General features: G+C 37.4%; 1 protein-coding gene and 1 long non-coding RNA gene across 5 annotated transcripts in view; one reads left to right on the top strand and one right to left on the bottom strand.

The window, feature by feature from the left end:
• The window catches only part of setd2 (SET domain containing 2, histone lysine methyltransferase), a 49,809-nt gene that overhangs the window by 31,424 nt on the left and 694 nt on the right, over positions 1-17,691 (bottom strand). For all 4 annotated transcript variants that reach the window (XR_012392067.1, XR_012392068.1, XM_009292184.5 and 1 more), the window contains exons 2-5: positions 6,863-6,985; positions 5,646-5,667; positions 1,642-5,543; positions 350-481 (exon numbers count right to left, since the gene is read on the bottom strand). Coding sequence is in view for 2 of the 4 variants with exons in the window: in XM_009292184.5 (XP_009290459.2) it covers positions 350-481; positions 1,642-5,543; positions 5,646-5,667; positions 6,863-6,891 (4,085 nt within the window). In the remaining 2 variants the exon portion in view is untranslated. The remainder of the gene's footprint in view (positions 1-349; positions 482-1,641; positions 5,544-5,645; positions 5,668-6,862; positions 6,986-17,691) is intronic.
• On the top strand, positions 10,056-17,641 carry LOC141378195 (uncharacterized). The gene is made up of 2 exons (XR_012392069.1): positions 10,056-13,263; positions 15,596-17,641. It is a non-coding gene; the product is annotated as an uncharacterized lncRNA (long non-coding RNA).

The raw sequence follows: 17,691 nt of genomic DNA, 5'->3' as shown, positions 1-17,691 counted from the left end.
GATTAGTCCAGCTTTAAATAGAAAGTTATTGAAACTCCATTTTTTTTTTTTTTAGTGAGATGCTAATAGCTTAATCGAATGAATAATTTATGCTAAGCTAAAAATGCTCCTGCCAGACGCAGGGAATGGTAGTTTAACTGTTTAACAATAGGAGACTTGTAAAATGAGCCTATTTCCAAAAAAAGTGGGGTGTTCCTATAAGATTTGAATCAATCTGTCAAATATAAAATCAGCAAGTAACATAAAAATGACACAGTATTAACTACAGGCTTTCTCTTTATGTTCTCTCTGCTATAAAGCAGAGAGTATGATACAGTACTTAGTATGATACAATAGAAGTAATATCTACCATTCAATCATCAACAAGCGATTCAGGCAATCTTCCCCACATGCCAGTATTCCTCGGGCTCGCTCTTCTTTTGAAAGGATAGCACACTCACACTGCATACGCTTAATGTCTCGATGAGATTTATTCTTCTTTCTGTAGGGACAGATTTTAAGCTTTATTAATGATGAAATTAAATGAATAAACAAAAAAAAATTACTTCAAAGAATGGCCATACCAAGCCATATATTTTATTGACGGGTACTAGAGCTGTGCAATATGACAATATATATTGTATAGGCAAAATAAAATATCTATAATTTATTATTTATTATAATTATATTTACTATAATTTATAATCATTATGCTCTATAATATAATGCAAAACATATTGTTTACTGTATTTATTTTTTCATCATTTGGATAATTTACCTGGATTCAAGCAGAAACTTAAATAACAAAATGGTGAGAAAGTTTCAAGCTTAAAAGTACAATGTAAACATTGTACTTTCAAGCTTGCAACTAGAGGTCTGCATTCCCAGAGCTGCACTGCAGAACCAGATTTCTTGTAGCGCTGGAAAAAAATTTCGAATAAAGCGCGGGAGCGTTCGGTAACTGGAGTAATTCAAACGGGAGCGGGCGGTCTAACAATATCACTCCCAACTCTCGAGCGAACGAGCAAGCGCATGTATGTGTGTGAATGAGAGAGCGTGATGCTGTGTGTAGCTTGTTTTTTGCTGTCTATGTGTGTGTGTGTATGTATGTGAATGAGAGAGAGAGCTTGGTGCTGTCTATGTGTGCATGTATGGGTGTGAATAAGAGAGAACGTGATGCAGTGTGTTGCTTGCTTGGTGCTCTGTGTCTATGTGTGTGTGTGTGTGTGTGTGTGTGTGTGTGTTTATACAGAAAGCTTGTTATAGGCTGTCTTGACTCATGTAGCTCTTGTATCATGTAGCTAGGTGGATTTTTTGTTAGCGGGAATGGTCGCAGCGGGTAGAAAATGCGGCGGGTCGGGCAGCGGGACAACAAATGCTAAATATAAGCGGGAGCGGTGGGGTTCGGACTGTAACCTGGTGGGAGCGGGATTAAAAATTTAGTCCCACGCAGATCTCTACTTGCAATTTTCTCACCATTTCTAAACATTTAGCATTTTATTGTGCACTATTTTATGCTAACGAATTGAATATAAAGAAAATACATTACACTGTGATATATCAGGATATGAGAGCACTTATATCAGCAGATAGTATTTTTTGTCAAATCGCCTAGCACTACCAGGTATACAAATGATGCAAGAGAACAAAACAGATATTTACCGTTCAGTTAAATACAAATTTTCTTCGATAAGGTCAAAGTAGGGAGGCATTTTTTTCTGCTTGGCTTTATCCCTCCACACAAATGGATCCGAAAATTCTTTCAGACTGAGAAGTGGTCGCTGAACCTCTTGAATTTGATGGAAAGACTCCTTAGCATCTTTCAAAGGCCTTGAGCTCTCATCAAAACACTCCCTTTTACTCAGGCCTGCCTCTGCCTCATTATCTGATTCAGATTCAAACTCTTGGCGTCTCTTCTTAGGTGGGCCCCTTCCTCGATGAGGCTTTTGGTTGTCATCTCTAGGTGCTTCCGAGATGTTCTGACTTTCTGTTGTGAAGCTGCAGTTGCTACTTATCTCAGGCGCTTGAACAAATGGGGATGGTCCTGGTAGGCCAGCAGATAATAATGATGCTTGTTTAATTCCCAAAATCCTTCCCTCACGGTCATCATCATGGTCATTAGTAAGAGAGTCTGGATGAATCTGGTGAACTAAATCATGATACTGAAAAGGCACATGCGTGTTGACTGTCCTGCTGGTTTTAGAGATGGCAGGCTGGGCCCATGGATCTTCTCTGTGAACACTATCAAACAGTGGCTGAGGTGTACTATAACTGCTGTCCGGTTGCTGAAATGTGCTGCTGGGCTGTTCTGACTGGTTGAAGTCCCAGACCAAGCTGTCACCCCTCCCAACACTGAAGTCACCTTTCCTTCCGTTCCAGCTATCTGGTCTCCCATGGTACTGATGGTGATCCGTTTCAGGTTTCTCGCAAGTCTTCTCAAAATTCTGAACATATTCTTGGTTTATCTGGCCAGAGATATTTGGTCTTTCTTGAGCACTCCAGTTCTTGTCCACATGGGCACTCATGACCTCTAAATGGCTGGTGCTGTCAACCATGTTGCTCTGCGATTGATAGGAGACACCTTTAACATTTGGACTTTGACATGCAGCTTGTGCACTGCCCTTATAAAGTGCAGCTGATGACTCTTTGAGTGTTGACTGATTGTTAAATCCGTAAGGAAATTCTTTATTAATGCTTTCATGTGTATCAGTTTGCTGATTCCCAGAAAACAACGAGGAAGCAGGGGCGGGTTCAGCCTTGTCATTTGTTTCAAGAGCAATGGTTGAATTTTTTGGCACAACCACTACAGAGTGCAACCTCTTTAGGGAGACCCGTCCATCATCTGAATCAGAATCTGATTCTTCACTCTCACTATCATCACTGTGACATTTTCCATCATGATTTAAGGAATCAGGGTCTTGAATTTCAGGTTTAGTTTTGTCTACATTGACTTTCTCTTTACTAGGCTGAAAATCACTAACAACCAGGGCACTTGTTGATTGAGGAATTTCAACAGTTTTTTGAAGTTCATCATGGGTACCTTTAGTTCCAAAATTAGATGTGAAAGAACTTATTTCTTGATGAGATTCAGCTGCGGTGGTGTCTCTTGCATGAACTTCTACCGACTTTTCAGATGGTACTTCTGGGTCCAGTTTCTGACTACAATTATCAGGGGTAGTATCACTGAACTCTATTTTCTGAGCTAACATTACTTTTTTCACATCTGGATTCACTAATTTCGCAGGGCTTTGATATTCTGAAGTGACTTGACCAACAATGTCCCATCTAGATTTTTTAGCACTAGCATCCTTTTTGGAAATCCCAGTATTAGGTTGTTCAGGACTCCCAATATTCTGTTCAGAATCCTTTTCACATGGTTGAACAGTCAGTGTGACAGGCGTACTGATTTGACTAATGATTAGTGATGACTCATCCGACTTAGTGTTTAAAATCAAGCTTCCTTCAGGTGGTAATTCTTTCACAGAAAGAGAGTCTGTCAATGATCCCATAGTATGTTCACTGGGAGCGGGGCCTACACAAATTGATTCAGTCTGTCCTACTGTCAGAACTTCACTTTGGATTGGAACTGTGACTTTCATTCCAGGTTCATCAACCTCAGTGGGACTTCTAACTTCAAGTTTTCCACTTGTTATGGAAATAGATTCCGTCAATCTTTCAGTTGTTTTTTTACTTTCAGGAACATTTGTGCACTTTTCTAAACTACTAAGATCTTGGTTTGAAGGTTGATGCTCTGCTTTTTTATTTGTTTCACACAAATTAACTTTGTGGGTAGCTTCATGCATCTGTTGAGAACTGTTTTTAGATTTAGGCGGAGTACACTGATCATCAATGTTGCTGCTTTCCTTCTGAGAAGTAACTGTAACAAAGACTAATTGCGAGTCCTTTGCGTTAGTATTTAATCTGTCTGTTGATTGTCTTTCTGTTCCAGTACCAATATTAAAACTATTGTGATCCACTAAATCGTTTTTTCTGGAAGATGAAGTCCCAGACCTAGGTGACCTGTCTGATCCTTGTGACTGACGTTTTCTTCTGTGCTCCTCATCAGAGTCAGAGCTGGTTTTATGGATCTTTTTCTCAGATGTTCGGGATGAGGTAGTTAGGTTAGAATTTGAGATTTTATCATTAACCTCCAATTTTGTGCGGGCACTGGATTTCTTGTGAACTGCATCTATTTCAGAAGAGCTCCTTCTATTGGATTCCGATTTTGAATGTTGTGCTCTTTTATCTGACTCAGAGGACCGAGAACAATCTGTAGGTTTTGAGTCCCTGTGAGATCTAGAGTGAGTGGATGATTTTGAGTCTTTTTGTGAGCTAGAGTAAGTGGATGATCGGCTTGAGTCACTACCACGAGTCCTTGTTCGACGGTGGTCATCCTCCGAGTCAGAGCTGTCACGAGACCTGCCATCAGTTCGAGAACGTGAGCTTCTCCTTTCCCGATGAGGAGAACTTCTATGGAACCTCCGCTCAGATTCATGATAATGTGACCTATCTGTCCTTGACTGTCTCTCACTTCTTGATCTTTCAGATCTGGAATAAGAACTAGTTCGAGAGCCTCGAGATCTAGACCGTGACCGACTTTTGGTCCTTCTTCTATCTCTGTCAGATCGAGAAGATCTTGAAGACATGTGCCTAGAGTCACGATCAGACTTTGAATGCCTTATCCCCTTTTCTTCATCTTTCCTATCAGTCCTTGATTTGTCTAACTCTGTTTTGGAATTGGATGATCTTTTCACTTCATTACTATGGCTTTCTGATTTTGTTTTGTTTCTGCGGTCATTAGATTTCTGGCTAGATGATGTTCTAGTTGATTGCCCATCAGTTTCTAAACCTGCAAGCTTGCTGTCTGAACACTGTTTTGATTTTCTGCTTTCCTCATGCTCAGAAATAATGGAAGAATCTGTATCTTCCTTCCCAATATGGGAAGAATCAGGACCTTTAAGGCATGAGGCTATTTTCTCCTGAGGATTTTCCTCTTTGCTAACCTTTTCAGAAGAACCATCAACAACAGAGTTCTTGTGAGATTGCTGCAAGGAGTTTTCAGTTTCAACCTTTGCGGAAGATGTAATTTTATCAGATGGGACAACTGGCTCTGATATCTCTGCTGAGGCAGTGCTGACCGTGGATTTATCCCCAACAACTGTACTGCTGAGAATCTGTTTCTTAAAATGCATCTTTCCAAGAACATGCCTTGATCTGAGAGAAAAGGATACTGTGGGGGCTGTTTGGGTCTCCCCAACTGCTGGAGTATTTGTGTCAACATTCTTAGTTTCATAGGTTTGTCCTGCTTGAACGGAAACAGGTACAGGTCCAGCTTGTGATGTAGAAGAATGTTCACTTGCAGATTTCTCAGGGCTTGGTGGTGGTAGAAACACATTTTGACGTGGTTTCTTTGTCTGCGTTAAGCTGAAGGAGACCTTCTGTCGACCCTGTTCCTCAAGGTTTACTTTAGTCTTGTTTCCTTTCATCAGAAGATGGTTTGTCAATACGACCCTAGGTGCAAGGCCTTTGAATATGACTTGCTTAGGGAAGTTTTCAACCTTGATCTAGGAATACAAAAATAGTACAAAAAAAATGTTTTTTGAGCAAAAATGTGTAATCAACATTTTGTATGTAAAACTTTGAGATATCTGAATTGAAAGACCTACCGAACAATCTTTTACATCTTCTCTGTTGTCACAAAAGAACAGCATGAAAAGAAGGAAGCAGAAAATTATTGCAGTGTACGTAAAATATGACTACAAAAAATTAAAGCAACCTCTTTTTATAAAAAAACAAGATCTAATACTAAAAGTCTATGAAATATAATATAGCCCTAGTTCAAATTACTTTTCTTCTTTTACATGCATTCAAATCATACACAACTGGCACACTTTCAACAACAAATAACCATACTGTTTGCTAGTTCTCGTATGAAACCTAAATTAAGTTACCAAGCAGCAACTAGGTTACATGTTCTTCTGAGACTACTTTTCTCCATCTGACCTTCATAATGAAGTCGCCCCACAATGATAGCAGTTGTAATGGGAGGGACTTCTCATGCCATTGTCTGTGAGACAGGCAATATCTCAATCTACTATGACCCTTTTTTTTTCCTGGGCACCATAAATAATTATGCATTATATATAATGTATACATGTATAATGCAATATATTATATAGAATTTGAATGTGTGACCCACTTTAGCCATTCTAATACAATATAGATACTGCTAAATCTATATCCCTAATGGAAATAAACTATAATTCAAGAATAAAAAGAAAGATTTTAGTATAGCTTTAAACTTCTAAAAACTGAACAAAAAAACAGCAGGATATCCAAGTAATAAAAGTACTTTCAATTCCGGCTAGATTCTATGATGACAATTTGGCCTACATTAAAGGAATCACTACAATTAAATTTAATAATTCAGACCACAGTCGTGTGATTTTTGAGGATTCATATTGTGATAAGGGGAAGAGTGCAAAGTAAAATCCGTCTCTCACAAACGTTTTGAAATCTTTTAAGCCTACATTTATTATGTGCAAGCATTTGAGCATACATCCGAAATCCCTCAATAGTCCACAACTAAATTTAACCCAGAACTGAAGAAGTAGGATTAAGTCTCCAGGGAAGCATGGCTTAACATTCTTGCATACTGTCCGCTGACATACAGAGCTAAAGTTATACTGGCCCACATCAAATTAGACATCAAATTCGGCATTCTCTAATACTCAGTGAATCACATTTGAACAACGCTACTACAAAACGTCTGTTTTGCCAACTTTTTAAAGTAAAAGAGCTGTGCACATTACATTTAGCTTTTAATTAAAGCAAATGGTACGCTGCACCCATCTTGGCTCAATAGCAGCACTTGAAAGATTACCTGAGCTCAGGATTCAACAGAGCATCCATTTTGAAGCAGATGTGATGCAGAGCAGCTTGCAGGAAGCTGCAATATTGGGGCAAACCAACTCAGAGTAGTATGCTCTCCGACACAATGTCACACCTATGGAGAAAAGACAGCAATTCTGTTTATCCCAACATACTTGTGCATATCTGCCTACAAATAAAGCTTTCAAGCATTACATTGTTAAAATGTTCTATGATGCTTTATAGGTACACAATTGGATGCATCTTTGCCCCTTTTTTAAACAGGTACTAACATACCTTTCCTATGTGGCCAACTGAAACTAGTTTGATTAAAAACTGTTGGTATAACACAAAATAGCAAAGTTTTTCTAACACACCACACCACATTACTGACATGTTGGTAAGTAGGTGTAGAGGTGGTGGTGTTACATTGTGGTTTTGAACATATCTGACCATCCATGGTAGTGTTTGTGGACAAGCTCCTGGAAGTCCTAAAAGTTTACATCTGTATTTTGTGTCATCCACTTGTAATCAGATTGATTAAAATGCATCTCAATACTAGGACCTATAAAGCTGTGGTCACTTCATGCATTTTATCAGTTCCAATAGCGGTCCGATGATGAAAATGACAGGTATTTTGTTTTTTGTAACACAGGTTAAAACACAAATTAATGTATACCTTAGGCCTGTCTCAATAATCAATATATCTACTTAAGCCTGGTTTATAATTCTGCGTCAAGTGACTGGCGTAACCAACGGTGCATGCAACGCACGTAGCAGTGCATTTATACATCTGCGCGCTGTCTCTGTTGGTCTGCATTAACACTTCCGAAACACTAGTTGGCAGTGAGGTGTAAATGTGTCTCTGTGTGGAGTTTCCTCGCCTGTGTTTTGTTCTTTCTGAACGCTTCCAGGATGTACAAATGGCTCAAACTCGCTCATTTTGAGGCAGGAACCGGCGGACGTGCAACAAATTTAACTATGAGGTCAAAACTTTCCATCAGGAGCTCCTTCGCGGGACTCCACACTTGTAAACAATCGCTCCATTGGGCTCGAACTGCTCGCACGGCTCTCGATCCCACCCAGACTCGTCAGCGCTACCAAGCTGACCAATCACAGAGCTTGCGCTACGCGTTGTTGCGACGTGTAGTTAAATTTTTTGAGAGGTGCACGTCAGGCGTAGGGCTATGCGTCAGCGCCGTAGCATAGGCGTGCGCTTGACGCAGAAGTATAAATCAGCCTTTATTGTACAATACTTGGAGATGACCTCAATCATTTTTGCCACTGCAAAATATAACTAAAACGGATGATTACAAATTATTTAAATGAATTGCATCCCATGTTTAACCACTATAGAGACATACACCAGAGTCAGCGTTAGATTCCAGAAGCAGTAGCTAAGGTAAGGCTGTTCTCAGTGGGTTCATGAGCACTGAATACCCCCGATTCATCGGGACTCTTTTAATTTTAAATAAATTTAAGCTCATATTTATAGTTTACAATTAACTATTTAATTAACAGAATTTAGTCAATTATGTAACGATTAATTTGGTGGTTCACAGGCTTCGAAATTAACCTTTTGCTCAGCAAAAATTTAGTAGCACCCACCAATTGTAATTGTTACTACAAGTTTTATACAAACATATTAATTGCATTTGAAATCAACAGTAATCAAACTAACAAGCAAAAAAATATACATGCAAGCGTGAGAAAAATATTTCTCAACAAAATCCTGCTATCACAAGAAAATAGATTTTTTTAACAAAACTGTTAAAAGTGACCAAAAGATACACGGACCGCTCACCGGCCCTGCACGCACTGCTTGACATGGATGAATCTGTTAACGGTATAACTGTGCTGTTCTTATGGGTGCTGTCTGATATTGCACTGATGCTCTTGACATATACTGTATCTTATTATTTGCATACGTCGTGTTAATAGCAATACCGGCCTTTTTATGAGTAGCGATATTAGTTTACTCAGTGCAAGCCCGTTTGTGATGGTGTACGTGGTGTTCAATTTGACATAAAGCTGCCACTAGCACGGCGGACAGCATCTGGCGATTACATGAAGGATTAAACAGAAGCTCTCGTGCTAGATGTAGCAAACAGTTACCTGAAAATTCCATCCCAGACTTTTCATAGCGGACCTGAAGCCAACGGAAGTCTTTTATCGACTCTTCAAAAAGAGTAGACGGTGGTGGATAAACATTCACCACATGATCACAAGTAAGATGTGTCATTGATTGTAACTAGATGGTTTCTAAAACAAAATCTGTCAGTGTTATCTTCATTCTCATCATCAGCGCTTTACAATTTTTCGCGGTAGTAGCTCTCTCTGTTATCCCAAGTCAGAAGGCATTGACTGAGTGATTGACAGCTGATATTTTAGTGCTAGAGCAGTGGGCCAATAAGAAGAGCGCGAAGGCAGGGCAAGCATTACGGACTTGGCTTTGTTTACTGCAGCAAGTTGACATGACAACTGTTTTAAACCATTCCTGAGCACTGCGTTTCACGTTTCAAGTGCAGAGATGCATTCTGCTAGAATGTCTCCTAAATCCGCGCATGTAGTGAACATTTTGCAGTAAAAACTGGTCACACAACAATTTTATACACTCGCAAAAATGCTCCCAAATACATTTTGAGGTCGCATAGATAAAATTTCGGCCGCGCAATTTCGAGCCCTGGTTCATCCCGCTGTGGTGACCTATGAAATAGTTCAATAAATCATTATATAATCAGTGGAATAAAATGATCACAAAATGACAATAATATTGCTTATCCCAACAATTTTAGTGACAATATATTGCACGACAAAAAAATTCTTATAGTGAGAGGCCTGGTATACCCTTTACAGATTTGCACAAAAATAATTGTATATTGAATAATCAAGCAGCCCATCTTATGTAATGTTTAACTGTATCACGACTGTAGTACAAAGCCTAGTGTTGGGCGATATACAAAATTTTCTGATCGCCATATCGTCCCCCTGTGAGATCGCAGATTCTCTTTATTATAGGTTATTTTCTGAAAAAACATGCATGTCCATGTTTATCATTCTATCGAATTAAACACAAATAGGACAAGTATGTATATTCCATGTATTTGAAGGAGCAATCAATGCATGCACTGAAAAAATAGTCTACAGCCCCCCTTAAAACTTAAATAGGTTATTAATCATGGATATGAAAGATAAACAGCTTTTTTGTGAAAGCAAAAGAAATTCTTGCGGGAGTACTGTTATAAAGGAGTCTCAAATGACCAACGACCGTAACAAGTTTTATTCTGAATTTTTTTTAGCTGGTTTTAGAATTCTTTCATTTTCTTCTTCAGTTGTTTTATTTTTTTACAAATCGTTTTATTTAACTTGTTTGTTATTTAAATCCAATATTTTTAGGCAACAAAGTTGCAAACTAATTTGCTATGAGATGTAGCTGTGCCCTCATGTGCAGCTCAAGCCTCAACTGCTGCTGCGGAGACAGAGAGAGAGCGCAAGGGAGCAATCGAAAATATTAATTGTTGTCCGAAAATTTAAGCTGTTGGCGATATCTTTGCCTATCGTCAATACACTATACTATCGTCGATCGGCACAACCCTAACAAAGCCTACATAAAATCATTTGTATGTCGAAAAAGATATGCAGCTTTTATTTCTGTAAAAAATAGTAAGTCCATACAATATGGTGACCTTGATGCTTTAGTCAATGTGACCTAGATAACTTTGCATATAGCGTGAGATTTGAAGATCATATTTTTAGCATATTTACGAAGACACGTTGCCAAATGTGAATGGAATCGCTTTCACAAATTAGATGGCTATCCAATACAAGAAAGACACATGAAGTGACCAGGGTTGGGTACTGTAACCCAGTACTACTGGTTACCATGTAACTAGTGTGTACCAGGCGTATCAGAACATGACTTTCTGTGCCACTAAAATGCCTTAAAAAGCATGAACAAGAGTTATTGCATTCATGAGCTTTCAGAATAACCAGAAACATATTTTTTCTTAATGAGAAAACTCATGTGAGAGCTGATCCAAATCCAAGACATCCTGGTTATAATATTGTCATGTTACTTAGCAAAACAGAGCAGACACGTGTGTCGATTCAGCTGTGCGACCTTTTTATTTTGTCCATTTAGTTTTCTAATTAAAATTTTAAAAAAGCACAAATCATGAGCAAATAAAACCATTTTTGAAAGCACTTGGCTGCAGCAACTACACATCCTCTGAATAGAGTCAAAATGAATTGTCTTTTTGATGCACTGCGATTAAGATGATTCGGTATTGGTTCTGTAATATGTCATAACCAGTTATTACATACTGACCTCAAACAAACTATGTTGAAGTAGCTTACTATGTTGAGTAAGACGAGTGTGAGTATTTATGCTTCAACTACTTAAAACGCAGGCAAAAAAACTGCTAAATTCTCTGCTTGTGAGTTTGCTGGGACAGTCTTTCACTGAAACTGAAGGTACAGCATGGTTTCCGCTACCTTCATTCTGCCATGGCGGGGGGGTGCCACACCAAAATTCATCCCACACGGCTACATTACAACTTCTCATTCAAAACATTGTCATTGCTGTTGTTTTTTTAATAGCAGGTTATAATCGCACCAATATGCATTAAAAAGCAAAGGAATTATAACAGCGAAAACTTTTCTGTCACTGTAGTAGTACTGTGCGTTATTTGCTTAACCCCTTTAAGGTAACATGCTGATAGACTGACTAACAGGTGCGTGATGTGTGAGGCCAACAAACATGACATAGCTTTCAGTTAAGATGTATACAGTTTCCATAATTATACTTTATTTAAAGGTCTATGGCACTGCATACAACGACTTTATCTTGCTGGAGTTTATTGCCTTTTCACTTTACTTCAGGACGCATTAATGTCGCTCAGTAGGTCTATTGGAGACATTCATAAATATTCCTAGCAAATCTTATAAATGTTGGAGACAAACTTGTTACAAAAATGCACTAAATCGCACTACAGCAGTGTTTATTTGAGAGCTCACAAGAAGATCTGCGTTTGAGCAGTGTATATTTGAGGGCATGCAAGAGGTTTTGTGCACGAGCAGAGGAAATCGGCGCACAAGCAAAGAGATTTGCATGCTTGTATTAGGTATGTGCAATTAATCGAAAATCCGGTTTCGATTTTGGCTTCTAACGATTATGAAAAACCATTAATTGAAATAGACAATTATTCCCTCATATACCGCCCTCTTTCCAGTTATACACATTGTTTGCTCTACAAAGCTTAGTTCCACTTGAAAATGACTAAAAGCATGTGCTGTAATGTAAATTTTGCAGTGAGGGGAGCGCATCGTTCATTGATTAACATTCGAACCATTCATTATTTTAAAAGCACGAATGCACATGCTGTTGTTGTGTGTGCATGCCGCGCTTAGTCTCGGACAGGCTCGGAGACGAGCAGAGCGCTAATGTGAGCGCTTTTATGGTCAAATACATGCACATTTGTGTCAGAGCGTGGCGTTTAGTGATTATTCATATTAACCCTCATTTGTGTAATAAACAAGCAAGTTGAGAATCAACCTGTCTGTTTTTATCATTAATCAAACAAAAAAGCAAAAAATCCTTCACTGCTCTTGACTGAAGGACTGCTAAAGCTAAAGTTTTTTTCTTCTTACAGTGAAGATGCTAAAAGCACAGTTAAAATATAACCAATTTAATTACTCATTTCTAATAACTGATTTCTTTTATTTTTGCTAAAATGACAGTACATTATATTTTACTTGATATTTTTCAAGATACTAGTATTCAACTTAAAGTGACATTTAAAGGCTTAATTAGTGTAATCAGGAAAGTCATTGTATAACAGTAGTTTCTTCTGCAGACAATCAAAAATATTTATTGCTTGAGGGAGCTAATAATATTGAGCTATTAAAATAGGTTTCAAAATATTGAAACCTGCTTTTATTCTAGCCGAAATAAAACAAATAAGCCTTTCTCCAGAAAGAAAAAAAAAATATAGGAAATACTGTGAAAAAATCCTGTTTAACTTTATTTGGGAAATATTTATGTATCAAAAATTCACAGAAGGGCAAATTATTTTAATTTCAACTGAAAATCGTTTTTAATAATTGTGATTTCAATTATGACCAAAATAATCGTGATTATGATTTTTCCTATAATCGACCAGCCCTAGCTTGTATTACATAAATAATATCTCGACATGTAATACTGCACTCACGACATTTGTCATTAAAATAACAATGAGATTTGTGTAAAAGACCTTCCACAACAGCTGGAAAAAATCCTAGAGGAAACACTGTACAGTATCATAAATAGGGCTGGGTATCGAGTTCGATACTTTTTAAGCACCGACCGAATCGTCTCGATACTATCGAGTATCGAAAAAATTTTCGTTCTGTACCAAATTTCGATACCCAAGGGTATAATCTTGTCAACGTGCCTGGGTTAAATGCTGGTAACTGGCTGCAGCAAGGCTGTCTTGAAAATCAAAAGTTTACGGCACACACATTAGAACTCAGGGCTATACCATTACATAAACTGCGTGGGGGTAAATCAGGACTGAACCATTCTCTGCTTAACCAACGCTTTGCATATTTCGCAGTGGCTAGTGTGGCACAGATGGCAAAACTCGCCAAACAGATCCGCCACTTTTGACGCTCATAAACAATGATAAAGTCCTTGTGCTGCAGGAATGAGGAGGTCTGCTGAAGGTGCGCAGCTGTCGTGCAGTGAGGAGTTTGCATCTTTAATAAACTACGACAGTTTGCGTTCACTGAACAGTAAGAATGATTAATAAATCCATATGAAACAGCCCCTTAAAAGTCACGTCTCGTTTTCAGTTTCAGGGTTAGGCGCGTTTTGCATTTGCAATTCCGATTTGTTGCCTTTATCAGACTTTTTGCTTGTCCGTTTACACGTTACAACAAATCAGAATTGGGCATCAAGACCTGACAGTGTAAAAGGGGTTTGTGCAGGGTCAATTTATTAATCCTTTTTTTGGACCTATAGTAGGCTGTGTAACGTTATGTACTGTTTCGATGGCTTTAAATACCTAGCTGAGTTGATACTAAAATGCATAAAGGTTAACAGTAAATGATGAAGGTTACATCACATTAAACTTATGTTATTTAAATGTCCTTATCCTTGGCTGCATTAACAGTTTAGCTTTCATGTTTTCTTCACATTATTGTTATAGTCTCTGCTCCTGCTGAAAGGTGAATGCCACAGGGCCTTTACCAATTTTATTGTTTAAGGTTTGCTGCCTTTTTCTACTGTGGAGAAAGATTAGATTTACTCGATTTGCATTTTTCAATGCCCAGAAAGGAACCAAAAAAAAACAAAATAAGTCCATGTGATATAAGTGGTTCAATCATAATTATATGAAGCTGCGAGTATACACCTGTGTGCAAAGTAAACAAAAATTACTTTATTCATTGATTTGTCTATGGGAGGATCAGAAAGCTCTTGGATTAAATCCAAAATATCTCCATTTGAAGATAATTAATGACAGAATTTAAATTTTTGGGTGAACTAAACCTTCAAGCAGCAGTAAGCCTCAAAAATACTTAAAATTGATTGACCTAAAACTGCTTATACTTTATTAAAACTGTTTGTACTAATATATTGTGTTAACTACACTTTGTTCATTTTGTGCTTTTGTTCCTTTGTTTGTTGGTCTTAAGAGATAAGCCTGCTGTGAAAAGTGTCCCAAACATCCTGAAAAAAATAAAACCAAAGTTTCTCTGAGATTATGAGTTATTTAATCTTGTTAAAATATATTTCTTAAAATAAAAGTATCGAAAAAAGTATAGTTCGGAATCGGTATCGAATTTAGGGTATCGGTATCAGTATTGAAAATTCTGGAACAATACCCAGCCCTAATCATAGACATTTAAGAAGTTGCCTAATCACACTCAAAAACCAAGTGGCATTATTATTTAACTATGTGTACTTGTTTGAAATGCTCCAGTTGTCTTCTTTGCCTGTATTGAGTCTTGTTCGATACATTAAAAAGCAGGTAAAATTAAAGGTACAGTTCTTATATCAGACTGTTTGTATTAAAAGACAAAATTGAATTCTTGTTGTGAAGTAAAATTGTGGATGGAAAGCATTGTCAATGCACTCTAATGAAACAAATTATTAAATTGAATATTGATAATCGTAACTAAACTTAAATGTGAGGCCAGTGTATGCACACCCCATCTCTGAGGGGGTGTAATGTTAGCTTAGTTAGCTACAATAAACATTGATGCATTGCTACATCAAAACATTTCCACTCAGCCTCCCTAAGACTTTGCGATTAGTTCAGCAAACTGTACATGATTTTAAGGATTTTGTGCACTTAACATTTGATTAGATAAACAAGCTTGCCAAGATAATTTAAGTTATTAATTGATAGAATAACCATGTGTTCATCCTGCCACTAGTGAGAGTGTCAAATGTAGCTGGAAGTCATTAGTTTTCAATGGCCGCAGGCTGCAAGTTCCAGTGAAAGTGACACATCTTGGACAGTATGGCCATCACAGGGAGCTGAAATCAAGTTAACTTTATGGTAATGTGCTACGGTTTGGTGGCAACCTATTGGAATTTGTTCGTCCACCATTTGAAAGGATTCCAGAGAACGCAGTGAGATTAACTTTGGTTCTGACTACATAAGTTCCTAAGCGAAACGAACCACAGAGGTCGACTATTGCTATGTAATGTAAACTCACGTTAACATTAAATTAACATTAATGTGAAGACCAAGGCTAGTAAACATGTCCTGTAAGCAGCATGTTGAAATTAAACTAGCACTTACCAAGCATTCTTACCCAAAAAGGTTTTAATTGGTTTATTTCGTTAGAAATAATGTTTGATCGTCAGAGGGTCAACGACCGAGTAACCAGAGCCAATGATGGTTTTGTGAACAAATGGTAATTCCTGCATGTCACAAAACGTATTCAAAATTATGCAGTTAACAATTATGTGTGTATTTACATGGAAATTTTCAATTTCAGTTTATGGCGCCTTAAAATGCAACAAGGTAGGGCTGCACAACAGCATCGATATCGCAATGTGTCATCCGCAATAATCACATTGCAAATATATCCAATGTTGAGTCTGGATTATAAATTTATCATTTAGCAAGTATTTTATGAAGCCTTTGACTGTGAGGGATTTTATTCAGGCATAATATATTGTATTGTTTGTAACTTTTAAAAATAATAATGACTCATTTGATTGAATTGGTTTTAAAACAAAAACCATGCAGTATTATTTTACATTTGAATACTTAACTACTGTATACCTGAATATATTTAAACTTCGCAAAACAATAAAGCCGTTCATTTGATTTGCACATTTTTCTTTAATGAATTTATATATGATTATTGATTGTTTATCATATTTTATCCCCTACAGAATTTTCCCAATCTTTCTAAAGTTACAGATTTTTTACAAAAATGTATTCAACTCATCTAGTGAAATTCTATACATATTGCAATATATATTCCAGAATAAAAACATTTTGCAATGTGTAACTTTTACAATATTTTGTAGCCCTACGAGCTATTTAACAGTGCATAATTAGGAATGTTTCATAAAAAGAAACGCTTTTCATTTTGCATCAAAATTAATTTAGCAAATTAACCCATCTCTGGAATACTACTAACATGGCTAATACTAATGCAATATCTATTTAAGTGGTTGTTTTACTCGTGTATGCATTTACAATAATAATTTTTATATAAAGACTACATTTTGTATTCGAATAATAGATATTGCTGAATCTATGTGGTTACTAATAACAGCCAATAAATAGTATTGTAAAAGTAACAACACTTTATTTGCTTTTATGTGTTTTGCATTATTTGGCAGATGATGATGATGATGATGATGATGATCAGTAAAAATAATTGAGGTAAAGTTAGTTTTACATTTGCACATTCCTTCAGTGACAACTTGTGACACGCTCCCTATATGGTTTACCATGGTACTTTGAATATTCAGTCAAACGATTACTACTCATTTGCAAAGAATACTTTTCTGAAATGACATTAATAATGAGAAAGTCTGAATGTAAAACCAACTTCTCAATGTAAAAATATAGGTTCACTATTCTAATTAAAACGAGAAAGGTAGAGTTGACATGGTGGTCAGAAGCACTAAGCAGCACACAGAAGTAAAGTGGAGGGAAGAGCACTTATCAGCCCCAGCAGGACAAACTGCCTTTTGTCTCAAATGTGAAAGGTAAACTGCGTGTCCTCGACATACGAGATCAATGAGCACAAGCGGTGTTCTGACATAAACGAGTAACACTTGAAATTCTAGTGTGTTGTTGTCCAACAGTAAAAGCTTCGAGTGATCATATAGTAAAACGATATGGTTAACATGTTTTGACAAAAGATAACGTTAAGTAAACTGCTTGAATGCTGCAGATGAATAGTCTTCGCGCATGTGGGTGACGTTTGTTTTGCACAGCATAGCAATATTTTGGGTACAGTTGACTCGGTTCAGTTATTGCTGTGGATGACAATAACAACGTCAACAACACAGGATGTCCAACACCACGGCCTTCCGTTCGTCTCCAGTAATTCCAGCACCGACTGCCAACTGGTACCTAATGACAACCGCGGTGACGGTAAACTGTGGAGATCTGAAAAAATTTACCTCGTGGATTTGAGGCCTGCGTGGAGGCCTCGCTGCATCTGTTTTCACTTGTTTTATCAGAACATACGACTTGCATTGACATTACACTATTGTAATGTCCAACAACAACGAATACTACATTTTACCGTAAATAAAGCTTATTTCAATTTATTGATTTGTCCTGCATACACTTTACTGGCTAACTGCAGAGTGAAGTGTCG

The sequence above is a fragment of the Danio rerio genome, chromosome 16 (assembly GCF_049306965.1).
Source record: "Danio rerio strain Tuebingen ecotype United States chromosome 16, GRCz12tu, whole genome shotgun sequence".
NCBI classification, from domain to species: Eukaryota; Metazoa; Chordata; class Actinopteri; order Cypriniformes; family Danionidae; genus Danio; species Danio rerio.
The sequence above is the reverse complement of the archived record's forward strand: the minus strand, read 5'-3'. Positions and strand labels throughout refer to the sequence as shown.